At 49.1% G+C, this 21689-nt stretch overlaps 1 protein-coding gene across 1 annotated transcript in view; it reads left to right on the plus strand.

The window, feature by feature from the left end:
- Positions 1 to 3765: 3765 nt before the first annotated feature.
- SHISA6 (shisa family member 6) overlaps positions 3766 to 21689 on the plus strand; it is a gene marked incomplete at both ends in the record, with an annotated part of 256272 nt that continues 238348 nt past the window's right edge. The window contains 2 exons of the mRNA XM_084298419.1: positions 3766 to 4436; positions 18119 to 18279. Coding sequence (XP_084154545.1) covers positions 3766 to 4436; positions 18119 to 18279 — 832 coding nt within the window. The remainder of the gene's footprint in view (positions 4437 to 18118; positions 18280 to 21689) is intronic.

Consider the following 21689-nt stretch of genomic DNA (forward strand, 5'->3'; position numbering starts at 1 on the left):
CCCTATACCTCTGCTACAATCATAAAAGAAGCCCACTTTGAGTCAAGCAAGAAAGAATTCAGCTTTGTAGAAATAATCCCCCAAACTCCTATTATTAGCTTTTTGTAGCTGCATTAATTTTAGAAGAAAAATTAGGTCCAAAGTGCTGAGCTCATTTTAATAAAGATTCACGGTCACAATTTAATCCCCTGACGAGGAAGAATCAGCTTTTGAGCACATCAGACTCATTACAAACTCCTCACAAAGTCATCAGAGTCCGACAAGTGGTGGCAGGGAAAACAGGCTAAAGGTGAACGAGCCTGTGCACGGATCAGATTAAACAGAAGTTACTGGACCTGCACTTCCCTTCACTGCCAGCAGCCGCGGGATTTCCAGGAGAGAGATGAAAGCACCCAGGAAAGAAGATAAACAAGCCAACAGCTCTGAAACAGGCACGCTGATAAAAACAACGGGGGAGGATGGAACTTGAGACAAACCAGAAAGTGCTGGAGATTTCGCAGTGTTTTCCAGGTGGAGATGGAGCCAGGGAGCAGGGTGGTGACTGGAGTGCCCTGTCCTGGGCTTCTCGTCACTGCTGTCGTGGGTCGGTGTGGGGCAGGGTCCCTTCTGCTGCATGCATCTCAGCCACTGTCCTTCCCTTCTGCAGCCAGAAATGAGCTGCAAGCCCCAGGAAAGCCCCAGACACCCAATATCGCACCTCAGTGATTTCCTTCCACATTCGCTTTAGCTCTTTCCATCCCATTATTTTGGCTCAGGGCAAGGCAACAGGATCACAAAGATCTGTGGAGACTTTGTCCTTCATTAGCACGCTTATTGGTGGTGATAAATGGAGCGGGAGGAAGCAGAGGCACCTGGGTGTTTCATCATGGCCTCGCTCCGACACAGCCCAAGCAGCATCACAGGATAGGGAGCCCAGACATCAGCCAGCACTGGAGTTCTGTGCAGGCACACTAAAAAAGGCGAGTCTCTGACCCAAAATATTCTGTAGGGCAGAATACTTAACACTTGGTGCTCTTCTCCAGGTGATACCATTTTGCTAGGCATTTTCTATGTCACTGTAACAGTCAGCATAAAGATAGAGGAGTCTTGAGACAGTTTATGTCTCAAGAACTGTGAATCTGGACTCCCTTAGGCAGGCAGCCTTGCCCACGTGGGAGAGGATGCTGGGTTTCCTCTGGTGGCGACTCCCCTCCCCAGAGCAGTGCCTCTGCACAGACCTCAGTACCTGTGCAAGGGTGCAGGAAACAACCCGATGAGAGGAAGACGCAGATTTGTCCATCCCGACCTCACGCACCTTGCAAAGCACCCACCTTAGAGAGGCAGGGGCAGGACACGGAGTTTCAAGGCTGCTCTAGGCTAAAGATCCTTGCCATGGTGATTTTAACGAAGCCATGCCGGGGAGCTGGAAGACCTATAATGTCTGGAGATGGCCTCCCAGTAGGAGCCAAACCTGCTGCTTCCTCCTCAGAGAACAAGTAGGAAGGAGTCTGGTTTGCAGCCTTTAACATAAGGTTTTGTGGTATACCAAAATAGGAGCATTGTCCCCAGAGGGAGGACAGATGAGCTGGGCTCACAGCATGCGGGGTTCAGAAAGGCACCAGTGTTAAACCAGCTCACACTGATGCTCACCTGGGTGGTGACATGCCACATGGGTCTCAGGCTGCCTCCTCCTGCCTCCCTTGAGTTCGGGGTCAGCTGCTGCTGAGGTCTGGGCACCCCAGGCTGTAATTTACCAGCGTGACCTGGGCATGTCTGCAAAGTCCAGTGCTCCTATGGTAGAGCGGGTCTTCTCGAGGAAGAAAGAGACAGTCTGATTTCCCCAGTCATCCCTGGCACCGGAGCAGATCGAGATGGCAGAGCTAAAGCTTTCTTTGCCAACCTCACAGCCTGTGGGCTCTCCTAAGGGAGTTTCCAGCCGCGAGCTGTGGGGATTTAAACCTATGTTTAATGAGTCACATTGCGTTAGGTACAGGGGAGGAGACTTTTCAGGGGTGGTTTCTCCAGTCCTCCTTCTCCCCCTACATCACCCTCCCCATGTCCCCGAAAGCCGCTTGTCTGCAGCTGCGGGGCATCACTTCAGCTCCGTCTGCGTGCACTCCTCTTTGCTGTGATTCCTCTCTGTCCTCTGTGTGTCCTTACAGCTGGCAGTGCCTTGTATGTCTTCAGGAAATGTTTGTAAAGGCTTTAGTGTAGTTTGCAGTGGGACATGGGGGAAGCACCAGTACTTTGAGGAAATTCTGGCGTGGGGGCCCAGCGGCTCACAGCACTGAAATCGCCTGTGCTTGCAGGAAGCTTGCTCAAAGATACCTTAAACAAACCGGTGGTGGCTGTGCCTGGATCACTCTGGACACAGATCGCCCATTACTAACCCATCTGAAGGCACCCCCAATCACCCTGGAAAGGAATTGGTTCAGAGACGTGGGGAGTGCATTGGCCAGGTTGAGGGATGCCTTCTCCTTTGCCCTGAGGGGAACAGCTGAGCCTGCACAGCTGGGAACTGGGACACAGCTGGACTGGGTGCAGGCTGGTGTAGCAATTGCTGTGAAGCCTGGGGAGGCATCTCCCTGCACAGGGGGTGGCAGGGCCAAGGGGCAACGCCTGGCAGCACTGGGTTCTGCTGTGGGCACTGCCCTGGGACAGAGACCTTCAGAGGAGGTGATGGAGCTCTGCCCCTGAGCTGCCTGGGGCAGTCCTGCTCGGACACCCGGGCTCCAACAGCCCCGGCAGCCCATGCCTGTCTGCAGGGCTCCGCGCAAACAACCTGTACACATTTATAGGGCCTGCTCAAACACACCGAGGGGCCACACATCCCACGCACTCCAACAGAGAATGTAACCATGCGTCTGTCCCCAGGGTCCCTAAAACCCATACACACCTACAGGGTCTATGTAGCCCTCAAACTTTTGCAGGGACCACCGCGTTCCCTGCCTGCACTTCTGGGGACTGTAACCTCACACCTGAACGCCCAGCCCACACACTTGGAGGGGCACACGGACTGCACACCTACACCCCCTGCACGCCCCTCCGGGCACCGCCGTCCCGTGCACACCCACGGGGACCGCACAGCCCGGCGGGGCCGTGTCCCCCCCACCCCCCCCCCAGCCCTCCGAGCCCACGGGCACCGCGCACGGCCCCGCGGGGGCACGGCAACCCATCCCGCACCCGGGGCCGGCGGCGGAGGTGTGTGTGTGGGGCTGCACGGTGCCCCGGGCGGGTCGGGGGGCTCGGGGGGGGCTCGGACCCGGCCCGTCGGCGTGCGGTGACGCCGGCCCGGAGTGATGTAAGGAGCGGGCTCGGCGCCGGTGGGCGGGCTTAATCCGGAGCGGCTCGGCACGGCTCGGCTCGGCACGGAGCGCGGGCAGCCCGCCTGCTGCTCGCGGCCGCGCTGCGGTCCCGCTCCGGCATGGTAAGGCCGTGGGCGGGGGGCGGGCGGGGGCGGGCCGGGCTGCCCGGGGCGCGGCGCGCTCTGACCCTCTCCCCGTCTCTCGCAGCCCCTCGCCGGAGCAGCGCCGGCCCGCGCGGGACCCCGCCGCCTCCAGCCGCGCCCCGCCGGGCTCCGCCGGGCTCCGCCGGCATGAAGCGCCCGGCGCCGGGCGGCCGCCGCTGAGGAGCCCCCCGCGGCAGCGGCAGCGGCGCCCCCGCGCCCCATGGGGCAGCGCCGCGGCCGCTGAGTCCCGCGCCCCCCCCCCGCCCGCCGCCGCCCCCCGGCCGCCCCCCGCCGCCGCCGCCGCCGCCGCCGCCCCCCGGCCCCCTCCTCGCCCCGCCATGGGGCCGCGGCACCTGCTGCCGCTGCTGCTCCTGCTGCTGCTCGCCCTGCAGCTCCCGGCCCCGCCGCCGGCCGCGCAGGCGGCCGGGCCCCCCCGCGCCAAGGGCAACCGGACCCAGGGGGCGGCGGCGCCGCGGCGGACCCCCAGGCCGGGCAAGGAGCTGCTCAACCAGACGCTGGCGGGCCCGGCGGCGGCCGCCCCCACGGCGCTGCCCGGGCGCGGTAAGGGCAGGACGCCCCCCGGCGGCGGGGGCGGCGGCGGGGGCTCGGCCCCGGCGCACGAGACGTGCTGGGGGTACTACGACGTGAGCGGGCAGTGGGACAAGGAGTTCGAGTGCAACAACAGCCAGACGGGCTTCCGCTACTGCTGCGGCACCTGCTTCTACCGCTTCTGCTGCAACAAGCGCGCCGAGAAGCTCAACCAGAGCCTGTGCCGCAACTACAAGAGCCCTGAGTGGGCCCACCCCACCACCGCCAGCGGCGCGCTGCCCGCCGACGGCAGCAACGGCGCCGACGGGGACGCCGACAAGTACGACCCGGACAAGGACAGCACCAACGCCACCGTCTACATCTCGTGCGGGGCCATCGCCTTCGTGCTCATCGCCGGCGTCTTCGCCAAGGTGGCCTACGACAAGGCGCGGCGCCCGCCCCGGGAGATGAACATACACAGGTGCGATGCCGTCCTCCCCCCACCGCCGCCTCGGGACACCCCTTTGCCCGAAGGTTCCCCCGCTGTGCTGCCTGCCCAAGAGTTTTCCCTTTGCTCTGTCTGGCTAAGGGTTCCCCCATTGCACTACCCGTTCCACTGTTCCTCCTCTCAGCCAGCAGACCGAGGTCTTCCCATCTGCACAGCCTGTCAAAGAGTTTCTCCTTTGCCCCACCAGTCCAAGCATTTCCCCTTTGAGCCAGGTGTTCCCCTTTTGCACTGGCTGTCCGAGGGTTCCCCAGCAGCACTACCTGTCCAAGGGGCACCCCTCCAAACTATGTCCAAGGCTTTGACTCATGGCCACTGCCTGGCCATGAGTTTACCCCTTGCGCCACCCTTCCAAGCATTTCTGCTTTCCATGGGGTGTCTAAGGGCTCCCCTTTTGCCCCTCGTGGCCGGGTGATTTTCCATGGCACTGTCGCTTTCGAGGGCCTCCCCTTGAGCCACTCACCCCAAGTTTTCCCGGTTGCGTGGGCTGTCTGAGAGTTCCCTCTTGGCACCACCCAACAACGGAATTTCCCTTTCACCATCCATCCAGGGCCCCCTCCCTTGGTGCTGTCTGTGCAGGCACCACCTCTCCCCTTGACCCATTCCTCCCGACCCCCTTCAGCTTCAATCCCAGGGACCCGTCCCGGTGCCCCCTCAGCGCCCCTCAGCAGGGGGGCACTTTCCCTTGCCCTCCGCCACCCCCTTCAGCACCACCACTGCTGGCCCCAGGGGGCGCTCCTGGGGTCCCCAACCCCACAGGTCACACCCTGTCGGCCTGAGGAGTAGCACCCTTGGGGCAGCCGGGGAGAAGTTGAGGAAACGTGCAGGCAGTTGCTCTGCGTCCTTCCACCAAGTGTCTTTTGCCAGGCAGCCCCAGGGCTATTAGGGAAAGCAGTGGTAGCAGGGAGTGTGCTTTTTCTTCCATTGTTTTTTTTTTCTCTCTCTCTTTTTCCCCTTTAAATCAGATAACTCAAGCTCATAGTCCTTTCTGTCTGACTGCTAGGGAATTAGTTTGATATCCTTTTCTCGTTGCTGTTTTAACATTTTTAATAAGAGAAAACTCTTTTGATGTGTCAGAGAAAAGCTTGTTTAAAAGCAAAAGCTCAGGCTTCCATGATACTTCTTTTGGACAAGCACATGTACGTTCTCAGCTCACATTCAAGTCCCTTCAAATGGTGCGTACTTCTAGTGTGCTGCGAATCCAGGAGGTTCCCATGTTTGAACATAAATTGTCAAGGAGGTTCTTTATAAGAACAGCTGTGAGCACATCAGTGAGAAAAGTCCGTGCATCTTGCAGATGATGTTCCATAGAAATTATTTTAATTAAGAACTTTTAATCAAAACAAGTAAAACCTTGGATCATATTTTTGAGACTGAACTTCAAATGCAGTCAACATAGTCTTAGGGGAAGAATTTTAGCTTTTTATACTGAAAAAAGAGGTGAATGACGCAGTTTTCATTTATTTGGGAAGATGTGTTTTATTTAGACTCCTTGCTTTATAAGCCTACACACACGGGGGTGCCGGCTGGTGTAAATTGCCGTTTCCTCAGCAAAGCCAAAAAGTAGTGCTGCTTTATACTTGCTGAGGGTTTGGCCCATGTATTCCACCACAAACCCCATCACTGCAAGAAAATAACATTGCAACGTTAGAAATATTGTAATAACTCTTTGGTCACTTATGTCTGTGCAGGTCCTGAAAACAGCAGTCAGAAAATGGGCTCTTTAAAGTATTTTGTTAACTAAGGGCTAGTTCCCCAACTGTCCAGCACATTTGGCTTCAAGGCAACTTTGCCTGTGCATTATCTTCACACTAAATTTGGAGATCTGACTTGCCTGTCCATGTATTACTTTTGCTCTAGCTCCAGTGAGCTATGGGGTTGGCTCCTTTGAAATCAGAGACAGTGTTGCCAGACTTGTCTGAATTATTCCTGATGTTTTCATTTCTTTGATGCTTGCTTTTCTTTATTTAGATAAGTTCTGGTGAAATGATTCACCTCTGTGTAGAAGTATGAATGGCAGATTGAGTGCTTGGAAAGCTTGACTTTCAGTGCATTTTAGGGAATTGATTGACTTCTATAATACGGTAGCTGGTAAAAGATTATACCTTTCAGAGCTGTGTTACCTGAACTTGATCAACATTGCACGATGGTTTAAATATTATGAAGTGCATTTCCAGCAGACAGGGTCTGCACTATCTGAGGAATAATGCTATCTGTGCTCTAAGCAGAATGTAAATGTGTGGAGTGGAATGGTTTGTCTTTGTTTGCTTCTGAGAACTGCTGCTGCTGAGTAACAGGGAAAGAGAAAACCAGAATGTAGTCAGGTATTTATATCTGTTTGAGGCTGTGTCAATTGGAGTTAAGTGTACCATCCAGAATAATTCATGGTAGGGATGACACGTGCGTTAAATCTCCGTGTGCATCCTACCAAAACCTTTGGAATGAGGAGAGCAAGAGTTTAAGCAGAAATCCTCGCTGTCCTGGAAAGAGCCCATTGCGAACAGTATCCTACACGTGGGGAAGATTAAGCAAGACCCCCCTGCACTTCAGCATAAGCAAGTTCCTGCTTTAAATTTCATTTCATCATAAATGGTCGGTTAGCAGAGCTGTGTGTAGATGCTGTTTCTCTGCTACCTTCTCATCCAGCTTTTACAGAAAATCCTTATTAACTCCATTAGAATGAATGTTTTGATGGAGGCAGGGCTCATTTTTCTGTCTTTTAATAGAAAGGAGGGTTTACAAATCCACGGGAGAACCATCACTCTCATGTGGAATGAAAGGCTGACTGTGTGCTGCGATATGCATGTGCATTTCAGAGCTGAAGATCCGGTCCTGCTTTCAGGCACCACCATGCACCTTTAAAGCAGAGGCGCTGCTGTGATCCCGGGCAGAGCAGCACCAGGAACTGATACTTAGGTTCATTTTTAAGAGCAGTAAGTGGAAGTGCTTTGGAAAACAGGAGCTAAAATATTCATATTTTACAGAAACACTTGGAACATTTTAAACACAGCTGATTTTTTAATGATTATAGGATCTTAATGATTATAGGATCAGCCTGGCCATATGTGACTGCCTCTTGTCTGGATCTTGCTCTGGAGTTACACAGCCGAAACTGATGCATGCTGGGCTCCAGAGAGAAATTGGGGCTGATTTCTGAGAGTTATACCGAGCAATGCTTTGTCTGCTCTTAATCTCTGATTGCGGGTTTGTTTTCATCAGTTTGTCAGTTTTTTTTTTTTTTTTTTTTTTCTCAAGCATTTCTTAAGTAAGCAGACTATTTGGTTTATTTTCAGTGCAGGAACGAGTTAGGGAATCTTGTGCAGTGAATGAGGAATATCAGCTATTTGTTTTCAAAGCTGGTTATGTTCTGTAGCAAGGAGGGGTGACCCAGAATATTTTCCTCCCATGGTCATGACCCTAAATCCCCGCGCTACAGTACATGAATAATTCACTGTTAGTACTATCGCTCTGTGACCCCTATTTAGCCCTCAGCAGCAGGAACCATTGCACTCATTGCTCAGTTAGGAATGCACAAATTGGAAAACTGTTTATAGTTTACAGCTAGGGTTGGAAATGTTACTGATAGCTTGCCGCATGGACAGCCGAAGCCTTTGCTTGCGAGCCAGAGAGAGCTAGTAGCAGTGGTGGCCCCGGGGCGGCGGTGGAAGCCCAGCTGTTCTTGCGTAGCTGTGAGAAGCAGCGCTGGGATTTTTCCCAGCAAATGAGCTCTGTGCTCTGCTAAAAGGCCACTCACTGGCTCCGTCCAAGCACGGCGTGTGTGCGATGAATGTTTTGGCTTTTGAAAGGGAGAAGGGACACAGGCGCCTTCTGCTCGGAGTGCTTCGCAGTCCCCTGCTCCCAGGGCGTCTTTGTTGCTGCAAAGAGGAAAGATATTTGTGCTCCTCTTTTCTTCAGTCCCTGCCCGCGCATCCTCCGCTCTGTGAATAACAACAGTGACTGTCTCTATAAATGAACATCCTTTTCCCAAGTAGGCCTTGGTTGTTAAATTGATCAGTTTCTTGCCACTCCGCAGCTCTGAATTTCAACAGGAACTGGAGGCAATGGATCTGTTTGTCCACAGACCCAGGAACGTGGTGTGCACAGTTTTGCACAAAGCTTAAATACAGGAGGTTTTCTCTTCCTGTAGGGTGCCCCTCACCATGGCTCTCGGACCCTGTGGTTGCCAGAGGAGTCACTGGAGGGTAGCTGGTTTCAGCCCTCTTTATGAACAGCGGAGCTTGTCACAGCTACCTGTCTCTTGACTTAGTTTTGTGAATCACGATCACAGCTGGCTCATCCAGCTCTCCTCTCCACTGCCATACGTTGCTTGAGCCAAGCAATCAAACCTTGTACCTCCCCAGGGCAGGGTGAGTGCTGCAAGCACATGTCTGGCCATGGGGATTGCACGGAAAAAAATATTTCTGTGATTCTGTCATTATTTTATTTTTTTTTTTCCTGCTGATTTTATACTCTGCTTATTTTTACTCTGCTCTGTCTCATTCAACCGACTTGCTCACATCCCTTTCAGCTGCTCCTTGCTCTGCTTTGTATCCTTTGTTCCTGATGTTTCTGAGTCTCAGTCATGTTGTCTCAGATCAGGTGCCCATGACTAGTCCTGCTTCTGGCCAGCACTGCCTTGTGTAGCTGCTGTAGTTCCCGGCAGGGAGAAGCCCCGAGCCTTCTGCTGTTTGACAGTGATGGGCTGCCCCTTCCCAGTGAGCCCAGCCAGGGCAGGATATGTGCACCTATGTGTGGTGTACCTGGACAACCCCTCTTTTCTTTTGCTTCACTTATACGTACTGGGGAAACCTTGGTCTGAAGCTCTGGTCACCGTTTGGTAACTGGGCTGTGCCATGCTTTCCACATGAAATCTGCTTTGGAAAGCCTTTGGTAACAGCACAGAGACTCTGGCTGCCCCTGAGTTTTCTCCTTTCTTTTTGAACTTCTCCCATTAAGAGAGGCTGCTTTCAAAAACCATGCTCCCTCCATTGAATCCTTTCAGCGTCTCTCATATATTTGATATTTTTCTGCTTTCTAATTAACTTCCTCTATTAGTAACCCTCCATCACAAGGTGCCAAGGGAATCCATCCCAGCTCTGAACTCGTTTTCTTTTAGTCTCATATCCTTAACTACCAGTTGATCTCTGTGTCTTTGGAGATCACAAGCCTTTTAAAACTTCTGTTTCACATAAGAAGATCTAAACCCTATCAGGAAAACCAGATCATGGTGGTTTCTTTGCCTGCCTTTGCCCCTACTCACATGGGCAATCTGTATTTGCTTAGATCTGGGTGCTCTGTATTGTGCTGAGGTCTCAAGTATCTCATTACCCAGGCAGATAAGCCTGAAATTCTTTCACAGTAAATAATTTGCTGGGCTTTAGCCCTTGCCCCAGTCTCCTTTGCTGCAATGATAGGGATTTTTAGAGAAAGTAGAGTCTGCATCAGTAAATTTAAAGTCCTTTAGTTGTACCTACAACATAGGCTTTGGTGCAAAATAGATGCCTTGTGCAGGAAACTGCTTCTGTGTGCAGAACAACTTGGCTTGTCTTTCAAAGTGCTGCACATCCACCAAGTGCTCTTGCTGGCTTTGTGCATGCAGACACAAGAGCACAAGCAATAGCACACTGTAAAACTGTATGAGGCCTAATTCCTGTAGATCTTTATCATTCTGGAATACCTGCTCTTTTTATTTTACCTTCTTTCTCCATCTAGGACAAGTGCTGAGTTCCTTTTCTGTACAACAGCACCGCTCCCAGCACTTTCCAGCACCCAAGCCTGCTTTCCCTGGCACGCCGCTTCACCAGGCTCTTCCTTGTGCTCTGGATAAAGCCAGGGAAGGCTGGCACCAAGTCAGAAAGCTTCAATTTTTACTTTTTAATGACAAAAGCTTTGCATAACAGTCTTTCTCTTTGGACCCAATGTGTCGCTTCTCAAAGGTTTTCATGCTATCTGTTGTTTAGTGATTGTAGCAAATTCCTTGCCCACGTCACAATAAGAGCTGGACTTAATCAACGTGTATATTAATGCTAGAGCTGTAAACTGCTTGAGTAATGTGTTCAGTTTAAGCACTGCTGCCATTTAATATCCTAGATACAGAATGAAGAACCTGTCCCAAAGACAGGAGCTTTATTTTCCTGTTGCTGATTTCATCTCACATTTAAAGACAGGAGCTCACAGCGAAACTTGTGTTCTTGTTTCAATATAACTCCTATGCCTCTTCTGTTTCAGCAGAAGGGTATGTTCGACATACCTACCTCCATACAGTGGATGCATATCCATAATGTAATTACATCACTTCTGTGTTAGCTTTGAGTTCACCAGGAATACTTCCAGCCTCATTCTTTTGTCATAAACAGGAATAAGGATCCGGCCCCTAGCATGTCTGTAGTTTTCAGTGATTTTTTTAATTAAAGATGGACTAAATTCCAGGAGCTTCATAGATAGTAGTTTTTCAGAAGACATCTGACTTTTCCTTCTTACATTTATTTTTAAGAAAGAAAACTTCCTTAGCTTTACTGAGTGCAGGAACAATGCTTTGCTCTTGGGTGTCCTCATGCTTAAACCTTTTTCCTTCTTAATGCCACATGTGTGTTCATCCATTCCTGTGCACATACATACACTCACAGACATACTCAGGCATCCTCTGTGTGCCCCCTTGAGTACTGCAAATGACCATTTCCAGAGTTCCTCCCCAGAAACCCTTCTCAGAAGTTGCAGATATTTTCACTTCTCAGTGCAGAGACCAGTTATCTCTTTTGCTGACCTGGGACTTGTGTGTCTATAGCATGCTGCCCAGCACCTGCACCTTCAGAAGCAGTGTCTGAAGGGGCAGAATCACTTTCAGCCCTCCAGGTCTGCATCTCCAGGGTTTGTTGGCAGCAGCATCCCCATGTGTCCCTCCATTTATTGCTCTGCAGTGGTTTCTTAGGCACTGCTGTGTAATCAGTAAATGCCTCATCCTTCTGGTGGCAAGATCAAAGATCACCCATCGTTTGCAGGTGATCTGGCTCCTAGCTGGACAAATCACCTCTCACAGCCTAGCTGCCTTTTTTTTTTCTGGGTTAGTAAGAGGGCACAGGGGAGTCTTTAACCTCACTCTTTTTTTTAAGGACTTTATAGTGAAATCCTGGCCATGCTGAAGTCGATTGGAGTTCTGCCACAAACCCCATCACAGCTATGCTTTTAGCAGGCTTTTAGCTTAGCCAGACATTGCTCTTTTTGTTGTGCTCTGCCAGATCCATTTGGTCATTCTTTTTCTATTCTTCCCCAAATTCACAGGGACTGGGAATAGGCAATTCTGTTTTCTAACACCCCCCTCCTTGCCCACACGTGAGGAAGTCAGATCCCCAAGAGAGAGGATTTTCATAAGGCACTTGACTGAATTTGTGAGTGTACAACCTGCACTACTGAAAACAGTCAATTCCTTTTCCTGTCCACCATCTGCAGAGTTCTCTACTCCAATCTGATTTCCCACAGATGACATCCTGGCCTTTTGGAGTTGCCAGCAAAGCTCCCCATCTCTTCAGTAGAAGGGAGACCTGTGTCCATGCTCACACTATCAGTTGGTGCTGGGAACCCGTGGATATTTGGAAAACAGGACACCACTTTCTAAAAATACTGTGGTGAAGGACAGCACTCCTCCAGCCTGCTGTTACCTCACTGGTAATGAAGACAGGAGGTTAAATTTCTTGGCGGGGTTGGTGAATAGGCAGAGTGTGCTTAAGCAAGCTGATCCTCTGCAGCCCCTGCAAGTTTTTCTTCCCTCCAGCCGTGAGGTCTTCAGCCTCTGTAGATGAGCGTTGCGTCTGCACCATACTCCCTCCTCTTTTCCCCTTCTGCTGGCTGATGTCTGTCTAGCTGAGGCAGGGGCTGTTCTTCCTTCTGCAGATCAGAGTCTCTACCAAATAATATATCTTACTTTATTATAGTCATCCAGGAAGCGATGCCACACTTCAGGACACTGTTAGTTAAAGGGTTTGACATGCACTTTCCATGATGACAAGTATCCCCAAGATTAGGTAAAATAAGGCAGATAGCAGGGCAGGTTCTATTCTGTCTCTCAGAGCTCATTTCAGAGGCAAATGCCGAAGTGTTGCAAACTCACCTCTTAAAGCAACCATTCCTTCCTGTTTCAGCTTTTTGCTTCTCCCTGTCTACCTAGGACCTGTTTTTTTTCTTTTTTTTTCTTTCTTTTTTTTTCTTTCTTTTTTTTTTCTTTTCTTTTTCCCCCCCCTCTCTCTCCATTCCAAAAGGAGAGGGTTGTATGTGCACTGGAGGTAGCCCGTCAAATGCAATCCTTCTCTCTTATCTTCATGGTGCTGTCCCTGGGGCTCTGACATGAGTTCTGCATTTCCACAGATCCATCCTGCAAAAACCTGACCAGCAGCCAAGGGTAGCTGGGATGTGTGTGTTCACGTGGAGCGTCCTTGGCTGGTGGACAGGGCACTCGGCTGGGAAACTGGGGGCTGTGGTCCCAGCCCTGTCCCAAGCTTCCTCAGTGATCTCAAGCAAATCCTTTCTCCTTCAGTGCACAGAACACTGGAGAGCAAGGAATTCCTCCCCAGGGGTGCAGGAGACAAGCAAATCACCACACCAGTGTTGCTGAAGCCAGGAAGCTGTGGTGGTGCTGCCTGTGCAAGATGGGAGGATTTCGATGTTTCTGTAGGACCTGGCTCTCATCCTTGGCCTGCTCTCAGTGCCATTGCCCAGCCTGAGGAGACACCACTGGAGTTGTTGTTTTAGGGTGGGTCCAGAAGGATCGGGATCTGCCTCCTACAGGGAATTCCCTCTGCTGTGTTTTGAGCCTATTTCGTTGTGGGGTCATGGGTCTGCATCCTCCTGTGGGATAGTCCGGGTTGGCTGCATGAACTTCACAAAATCACTGAGGCTGGAGATGCTTCTGGGAGATTTAGTACAGACCTAAAGCAGGGCCAGCTGCAGGAGGTTGCCTACAGCCAGGGCCAGTTGGGTTTTGAATGTCACCAGGGACAGAGACTCGGACAGGCTGGGAAACGTGTTTCAGTGTTTTGTCACCCTTAGCACAAAACAGTATTCCTTGTGTGTGAATGGAGTTTCCTGTACTTCAGTTTGTGTGCATTACCTCAGTCACGGGGCACAGCTGAGAAGAGCCTGGCTCCTCCTTTACACCCTCAGTCTGGGTTGTTGGCACACATTGATGAGGGCCCCGAACCTTCTCCAGACTGAACAGGCCCAGCTCGCGCAGCCTCTTGCCCATGTAGGAGGTGCTTTAAGCCCTTCCCTGGTTTTGTGAGCCTTCACTGGACCTGCTTGAGGATGTCCATGGCAAGCCCAGCACTGGATGCAGACCTCCAGGTGTGTCTCACCAGAGCTGAGTAGAGAAGGATCATCTCCCTTCAGCCTGCAGAAGCTTTATTGGCAATTTACTTCCCTGTTGCGCAAAGAGGATCCTCTGTCCCAGCCCACATCAGTATCCTCCACATATCTGCTAGACCCTACCTGTTCTTCAACGTGGTTACTTCCTGTCTGTTTCCTACATTTTACCACCCTTTCTCCTCACTTTCTCCTTGTTCTGTTTTCTTTCTGTTTCATCACCCCCTGCCATTGCCCCTCTCCCAGCTTGCCCTCGCTCTTTTCTCTTTTTGTCTGCTGATTGCATCCTTCAGCATCAAGGTCCTAGCTAACACCCAACCTTGCTGCCCTCCTGCTTACACCATCCCCTTTGTCTCTTTGAATTTCCAACAAGCCGTTTTTTCCCCTTTTGAAAATGGCCACAACTGTTTGTCTGCACTAGGGTCCTTGTGTTTGTCCCACTGTGTTTCTCCCCTAAGAACTAGTCTGAAGTTACACAAGCTCCTTACCTGGGATGTCTTACAAGACATCACTGGGTCTGCTTCTGCATTGCTAGTCCAGCACTGGTCTGGGATAACATCCCTGATGTCAGTACCTCTGTTCTGGGTTTACACGGAAAGAAGCTTTAGTGTTCTCACTTAATAGAGGTTAATGAAAATGCTGTTGTAAATTGCTATCTCAGGATATGATTGCACAGTTACGCAGCTCAGGCCACTCCACCTGCTGCCACAGGTAACACATTCTAGCAAGTGAGGTTTGTCTCCCTGAGATAAAACCGGTGTCATAGAATGATTTCTGGAGTGCCTTATAGCCTGGGGCAGGTGAGTAGGATGCTGTTGACATCAGTGAGACTAATTGCACCCAAATGGCTGCACATGCAAGACCCAAATATTTCCAGAGACTTTATTACCCTGCTTGAAGCTTTACCCTGAAGCTTTTTCAGTGGATGATTAGATAGGTGTACCTGAAAAGCTCATGCTGACCAAATCCTTCCTCAGTAAGCATGACTGACCTTCCACCAGTGTGGGATTCAGCCCTCTGTGCTTTATGGAAATCAACTGGATCACACACAGAGATGTGATTGAATTGGCAAGGAACTAACCAGTTTGATCCAAGTTTGACTCTCACCTTCACCTTTAATGTTTTGTTCTGCTGGTGTTGAACAGTGTATTTTCCTTCATAAACATTAAAGAAGAGGACTAAGAGTTAGCAATCAGGACACACAACTGTGTCCTGACTGGTGTGCTTAGAGATATATACCTTTGGCACGGTTGAACTCACATTATTTTAGTGCCATACACTCACGAGCTATGCCTTGCTTTTGATGGTTGTGTTCAATTTATCTTACGTGTAGCCTGACATAGCAGACATCACTTTCCTGAGTATTGACTGTGATAACCTCAGTGCTCCTGAGGGTAACAGTCTCCTCCCTGCCATGTGGCTGGCACCTGGCTAGAAAGCATTTTCTTGTCATGTTCTGACCAACACCTAACCCAGAGAGTAGCTCTTGTTGCGCCTTCAGGAGGAAAAACAAAGAAGGGGAAAACTCATTTTTAGCATCTGAGCTGTGCTTGTGCTGGTGCTGAGGACCAGTGGGTTCAGGTCCTGTCTGTTACCAAGCAGAGCTTTATGGGGAATTGATCGCAAACTGGAATATTACCCAGACATGTGGTTTGCCCTCGTGGAGGGCAGCAGGTTCAGGGTTTGCCTCTCAGGTAGATAGAGTCTGAGAGGATGGCTGGCTCCAGTCCTACCAAAACATAGTCCCTTTAATTGACTCAATTATTTTTAGTGAATGGAGGCAAACTGTCTGCACTTGAGGCAAGAAAGCTAGTTCTTAGGACTGTATCAAACCCCAGTCAGAGATCAATAATGGTAGGAGAAGAGACAACAGAGTCAGAAGGAAAAAGGTGACCTGCAGTGTGAGGTGTGAATTCAGCATTATAGCAGAATTTAGGTTGGAAGGGATCTCTGGAGGTCCCTCGTCCTGCCATCTACTTAAAGCAAGGCCAACTGCAATGCTAGATGAGATAGTTCAGGGTCTTATCCAGATGAATTTGAAAATCGCCAAGCATGAAAATCCCTCAGCCTCTCTGGTTCCCCATTTCAGTGTTTTACAACCCCACCGTGGCTTTGTTTTAATTTATAAGTAAATAGAGGTTCCCTTACTGCAACCTGTGCTACTTTCCTCTTGTCATTTTGCTGTGCACCTCCAAAAGAGTTTGGTTCCGTTTTCTCCACAGCTCTCCATTAGAGGTCTGCAGATCCTCTCTTAGCCTGTTCTTGTCAGGTTAAGCAAACTCAGCTCCCGGGAGCACTGGCCTGTGCTCTGCCATCTCCATCCCACCATACTTCGAACTCCATTTCCACGTCTTTGAGTTTCCTGTACTGCTTCTGCGTTCCTCACCTTACACAGCCCCTTCTGAATGACCTGTTCTTTCTTGCCCAGCTGGCTGTTATTATATTAAGCTAAGTGGTATATAGTGTTTTAGTGCTATCCACGCTGTCATCGTCCTCTGTGCTCTAAGTGATTGTACTCTCGACACTAAGAGTGTCTTCTGCAAGTGCTCAAAATGAGCCCAAGCCTCTATGGGCTAGTAAATAATGGTCCTAACATAATCCGTGTGATTGAAAAATGACTCTTAGCATTTCTGAACTGCACATACCATTAAATGGTCATCTGATGCTTAATTTATCTTGGAGATACATACTAAGGGCTCAGTTCTGCCAACCTACTGTCTTTAGAAAATGTGTTGTCTCCAAAGGGGTGTATTGGATCCTGGTGCCAAATAGACCTTATTAACTTCCCACATCCTCCCCAGTCAGCAAGATCAGTACTACAGTGGGGAGGTATTTACCTAGAAAAGCCATTGGGTCTATCTACTGGTGGCTGAATGGATCCTCTCCTCAGGAGGGAACCGTGCAGTACCATGTGGGGCAGGGATTTGTGCTCTGATGTGCCTGCACATGACAACATTTTTACTCCATATGTATTGTGTGTGTGCATGTATACACATCATGTAAGTGGGTATAGCCTCTATGCCCTCTGTACAAACAGTAAATAATCAAATAACATTAAAAAATATTCTTATGCTGTACAGGGTGGGTGTGAACTAATGTATTCCTGCTCTGGAGCCTCTGAGGTCTTTCAAGAGGTTCTTCTGTAGATCACATTAGTGTTGCAATTCATTATGTACAAGGATGGCAGTCTGTAAAGGAAATGATTTGGAAAATGGAATGGACTCAGGTCCCAAACTATTTCTCATATAAAAGACCAAAAATATGGCATTTAAGAAATGCGAGGAGGTATGAGCAACACCATCATCATTCTCATCAATATGCAATGAAGGAATTTCTCCTCCTTACATCTTTCTTGGTACCCGAGGTGACATTAGGCAGATTCCTTCTACCAAGAGAAAGGAACCTTTCAAACTCCATCATCTTTAAAATGCTGCTGTCCCTTATAATCCACACAAGCCACCCCTTTTCCTATGGCTTGAGAGATACCTTGTGGCTGCACCAAGAAAATCAGTGCATTTCACGCTGTAATTGTTCCACTGTGTTCGTGATATTCACACAGGAAAAAACCTTTGAGTCTCCACTCATCCAAGGGGAAAACATTGGATGCAGCTGAATTCTGTGACATTTCTTTTCATGGAGAATAGCAGTGAGACCTCAGAACCGTTAAAGAAGCCTCTAATGGACCAAAAGCTAAAGATAGGCTAATGGCTGTATTGACATTAACCCTTATATTTTTAGTCCTTTTCTTATGGACTGCTAGTTCTCTTTTAAGAAACCCACTCCTATCACTGCTGTGTATTGACCTTCTAGCAGAAAAAGTCTTGAAATTTGGTGTGGGCACGGCGGTTTTGGAGAAACCTTTATAAGCTCACAGTGTCAGAGTCTTAGGTCTCTGGTGAGTTCCATGGTGACTCTTTGTGAAGGGCTGTGTGCTGTGGAGAGCAGTCCATCTGCACTCTTGCTGACAGCAAAGACAGTGATGGAGAGATGACATTACCCTGGGGTGAAGTAAATTAGGAAACAATAACTAGGCAAACCTGCAAATACATGCAGTAGACACATGAACAGAAAAAACAAAACAAACAAAAAAAAAAACCAAGAAACAAAACAAAACAAACAAAAAACCAACAAACACTGAGCTTTTAAGCTATATTTTTTGTTGCCTTTTTTTTTTTTTTTTTTTTTCTTATGGTAGAAACCCATGTACTGATGGTTTTATACAGTGACTGTGGAAGTGAAAATGCTGAATGCCATTCTGGCTGCTTTGTGAAAATGTTTTTTTTTTCTTTTTTTTCCTCTCTCCCCAGGGCTCTGGCTGACATCTTAAGGCAGCAGGGGCCAATCCCAATAGCACACTGTGAAAGAGAGACTATCTCGGCCATAGATACCTCCCCCAAAGAAAACACCCCAGTCAGGACATCTTCCAAAAACCATTACACCCCTGTGCGCACCTCCAAAAGTAACCCAGGTAAGTGCTGCTTTCCTGCTCTCTTTTCTGAGGTGGTTGTGCCAGTGGCATGTTAGAAGTCAGCAGAACATCACACTTTACCATAGCAGATTTTGAAAACTCAAATTAGGATAATAAATGCATTTAAGAGGCAATCAGATAGAGCAGAGCAGTGCAGGGATCAATGGTGATGATTCTTTAAGGTTTTTGCTGAACAGAGTAGCTGTTTTCTCTAGGCATTTTAAAAATTCAGAATCAGTGAGGTATAAATTCAGCTCGTACTAAAATGCTTGCATTAAGCTCAGAACATTGTGTATTTCCAACCAAACACACATGCTATAAAGCATAATTGGGCTCTCTGCACACAGCAGCTGGGAAGGAAGAAATCTACCTAATGGAGGCCACCTTTTTCACTCAGGTGAACCGTAGGCTTGTGCCAAGAGCAAAGTGTGGAAGGTGACCTAGATGGTATCCCAGGAGCTAAAGGACACCAGCTTGCCTTGGCCATGGAATTGGGACACACAAATGTTTTTCTGTTTTCTGCTTTTGGGGAACTTGCTCAAATCACTTGACTGTTCTTTGCCTTGATTTCCCCAGAGGAATAAGGATGCAAGCCTCTTAGGTAAAGATATTACTCTGATTGGTTTAATGCTTCATATATCAATAATTGTCAAAACAATACCTTGATGGTTGCTGACCATCTTTGTTAAGTAGGATGTAGCAGGATTCCCATCACTTCTCATCTTTCAGTTGCAACTGGATGTGTGCCTTAAAGATATGCCCTCATTCAGTCACAAGCTGTTCGGCCTCACACAGAAGTTTCTGGGTGGCATTTCCTGGCCTGTGCCACCCAGCGATCAGAGGAGGTTTTGCTAATAGTCCCTTCTGGGGAAGCTTCTGAAGGAAGCCAGCAGGAGCTCTGGCTGCTCCACAACCTGCAGGACTCGATGTGCTCCCCTCTTTGTGGAGAGTGCCCATGACTGAGGGTAGTGGCTGTTACCACTACCTTGTTGTGATGACTATTAAAAAAGTTTTGCTGCAATGTGCCACCACCCTATGGAGACGGAACCAGGTGACTGTGTTCTCATGGAGGCTCCTTTACTGCTGGGAACAAAATAATTTCCCTGAGAAGTCAGAAGTCTTTTCTCTCTGATTTTTTGCACAGCGGCCAGTGAACCCTATAATTTTATTTATTTATTTATTTATTTATTTATTCATTTATTTATTATGCTAAAGAATTATACCTCTGAAATAAAATGCTGGGCTGGAGAATGGTGTGGTGAGTCGTCTGGAAGAGGAAGGTGATTTTGCAAATCTGCTGGCTCATGAGAGGCTCTGTGATGCTGCCCCTGGATAGAAACATGAGAAATAAGGGTACATGGCCAGGGAACAGCTACAGGCTCCATCAGAGAGCAACTCTGACATAAGCCCTACAATGAGGTGAACCCCTTTCAAAAGCCCTCCTGTCTTTTCCCATTGGCACCAGTGGAGTAATGGGCAACAGTTAGGGCAGGCAAACCCTGAACAGTGATGAAATTCCTTGCTTGCAGCATCAGAGACCAGCTGAATACTGGGAGCCTGAATTAAATGTCACATTTATGCACTGCCAAAGCTGACAAAAAGGCAAATGGGAAGGTTTGTGAAAGGAATACCTAATTGAAGTATCCTTCTCGGGTGCCTTTCAGAAGCCAATGACTCCAATGGATGCTCTCAGGACTTTCTACTAAAGTAATGGATGCAAGGACCAGAGCATGGGTGCCATGAGTGGGGTGCTAGTACAAATATTCACGAATCCATCTCGAGAGGAGAGGGACTTCACTTCCAGCACAGCCAGTGGCAGCTGTCGGGGCAGTCAGTCACGGCTGCCTGGGGCAGCCAGTTGGACCAAACGTCGCACTGAGCCCTGGCCAAAGCTGGGAAAGGAAAACTTGCTCTTGTAGTTTGCCCAAAAGAACTTGTTCCTGGCTCAGTTGTGTCCATTATTAACATGTCCTCATATATCATATGAGACAGAAAGCTAATCACTTACAAAAGATTATGAGCTCATAAAACAGCTATACAGTTAATGCTTTTTTATATTGTTTCATTTGCAAAATAGGGCAGTGCTCCATTCTCACTGTACTTGGTTGCTCAGATTATTGCAGGAATCAGGATGAGTGAATGCTAAAATCTTTAAGGTTGGGAAGGAAGTAAAAGTTGGAGAACAAAACTGGGTTATATCACACTCAATTGGAATAAAGCTGGTAAGCCCCAGTATAGAAGTGTAAGAGGGCTCACTATCTGTCTTTCCTTTTTGAAAACACGAAAAAAAATAAAAGAGGGGATTGAGGGAAAGCTGAGGGGGAAAAGGAGGCAGTAGCATGTAGTAGTGGGAACCAGGCTAAGCACTGCTCACTGGTGCTGTAAATTGTCTTGAGAAGACCACAGCTGCAGCATTTTGCAGTGGGGTCTGAAGCATCAGCTCTACTGGCTGTGGTTTGTCTCAGGTCCCCAGAGTATGAGAGGTTAAGCAACCAGAAAGGACTACAGTAGTTGCACACAGACCGAGATTGAGTTTTTTATTTGTTTTACTTGGAACTTTTGTTTCTAAACTTAAAACTAGAAGGGCACCCTTAAGTCTTGCTAAATAAACCATGGCTTCATTTTTCCATCAGGCTGGTTCGGTGTCAGTGAACAAAATGATTGTGGGTGACAGTGACAAATTGAGGTGGTCCGTGGCTGAGGCAGCAGAGTCCAAACACAGCAGTGTGAGCAGGTGCTGCTGAGGGCTTGCCTGCGGTACATAGCTCGCTGGGCGCTGCTTGGTGTTTCCTGATGTATGGAGAGGTGCCCGTTTCCCACCTGCAACTGCTGCTCCTCCAGCAAGCACTCAGACAGCCCTCAGGGAGTCACAGCAGCAGATCACAGGGTGGGAGCTTCCTCTGGTAGCCCACTGGACTGTGGTCACTGTCTCCAGCTGCTGCAAGTGGCCAAAGGAGAGCTGAAGACCAGAGCAGACACAGAGAGGAGTCCTCAGCACATTCACCTGGGCACTGCGCAGCAGGGGCTTTAAAGCTGTCAGAGCTCCACGGCAGATGGGAGGGCCTGGTGTTGGGTTTGGTCTGCACTTCACTGTTAAGCTTTGAGACAGAGGAACTCAGGTCTACCTAAAACTTTTTGAAGGGGAAAGAAAAAAAGTAGGTCTCTTTGTCCTAGACATGGGGACAATTACTATCCTTCAGGTAAGGACACTGATTTTCAAGAAAGCTTCACCCTGTCACCTTAGAGCTGCTGCTTTCCCCAGCTGGTGTGGGGGCTGGCTGTTCATCAGAAAGAGAATACATTTCTGCTTGGTGGCTCCATGTGCATGAAGGGCATCACCCCAGGAATTCTTGCACCTTCTGCTTTCCCCTGAGAATCAATCTTAAATCCTTCAGGGATGGCAGGGGACA

This window comes from Netta rufina (assembly GCF_964035555.1).
Source record: "Netta rufina genome assembly, chromosome: 19".
NCBI classification, from domain to species: Eukaryota; Metazoa; Chordata; class Aves; order Anseriformes; family Anatidae; genus Netta; species Netta rufina.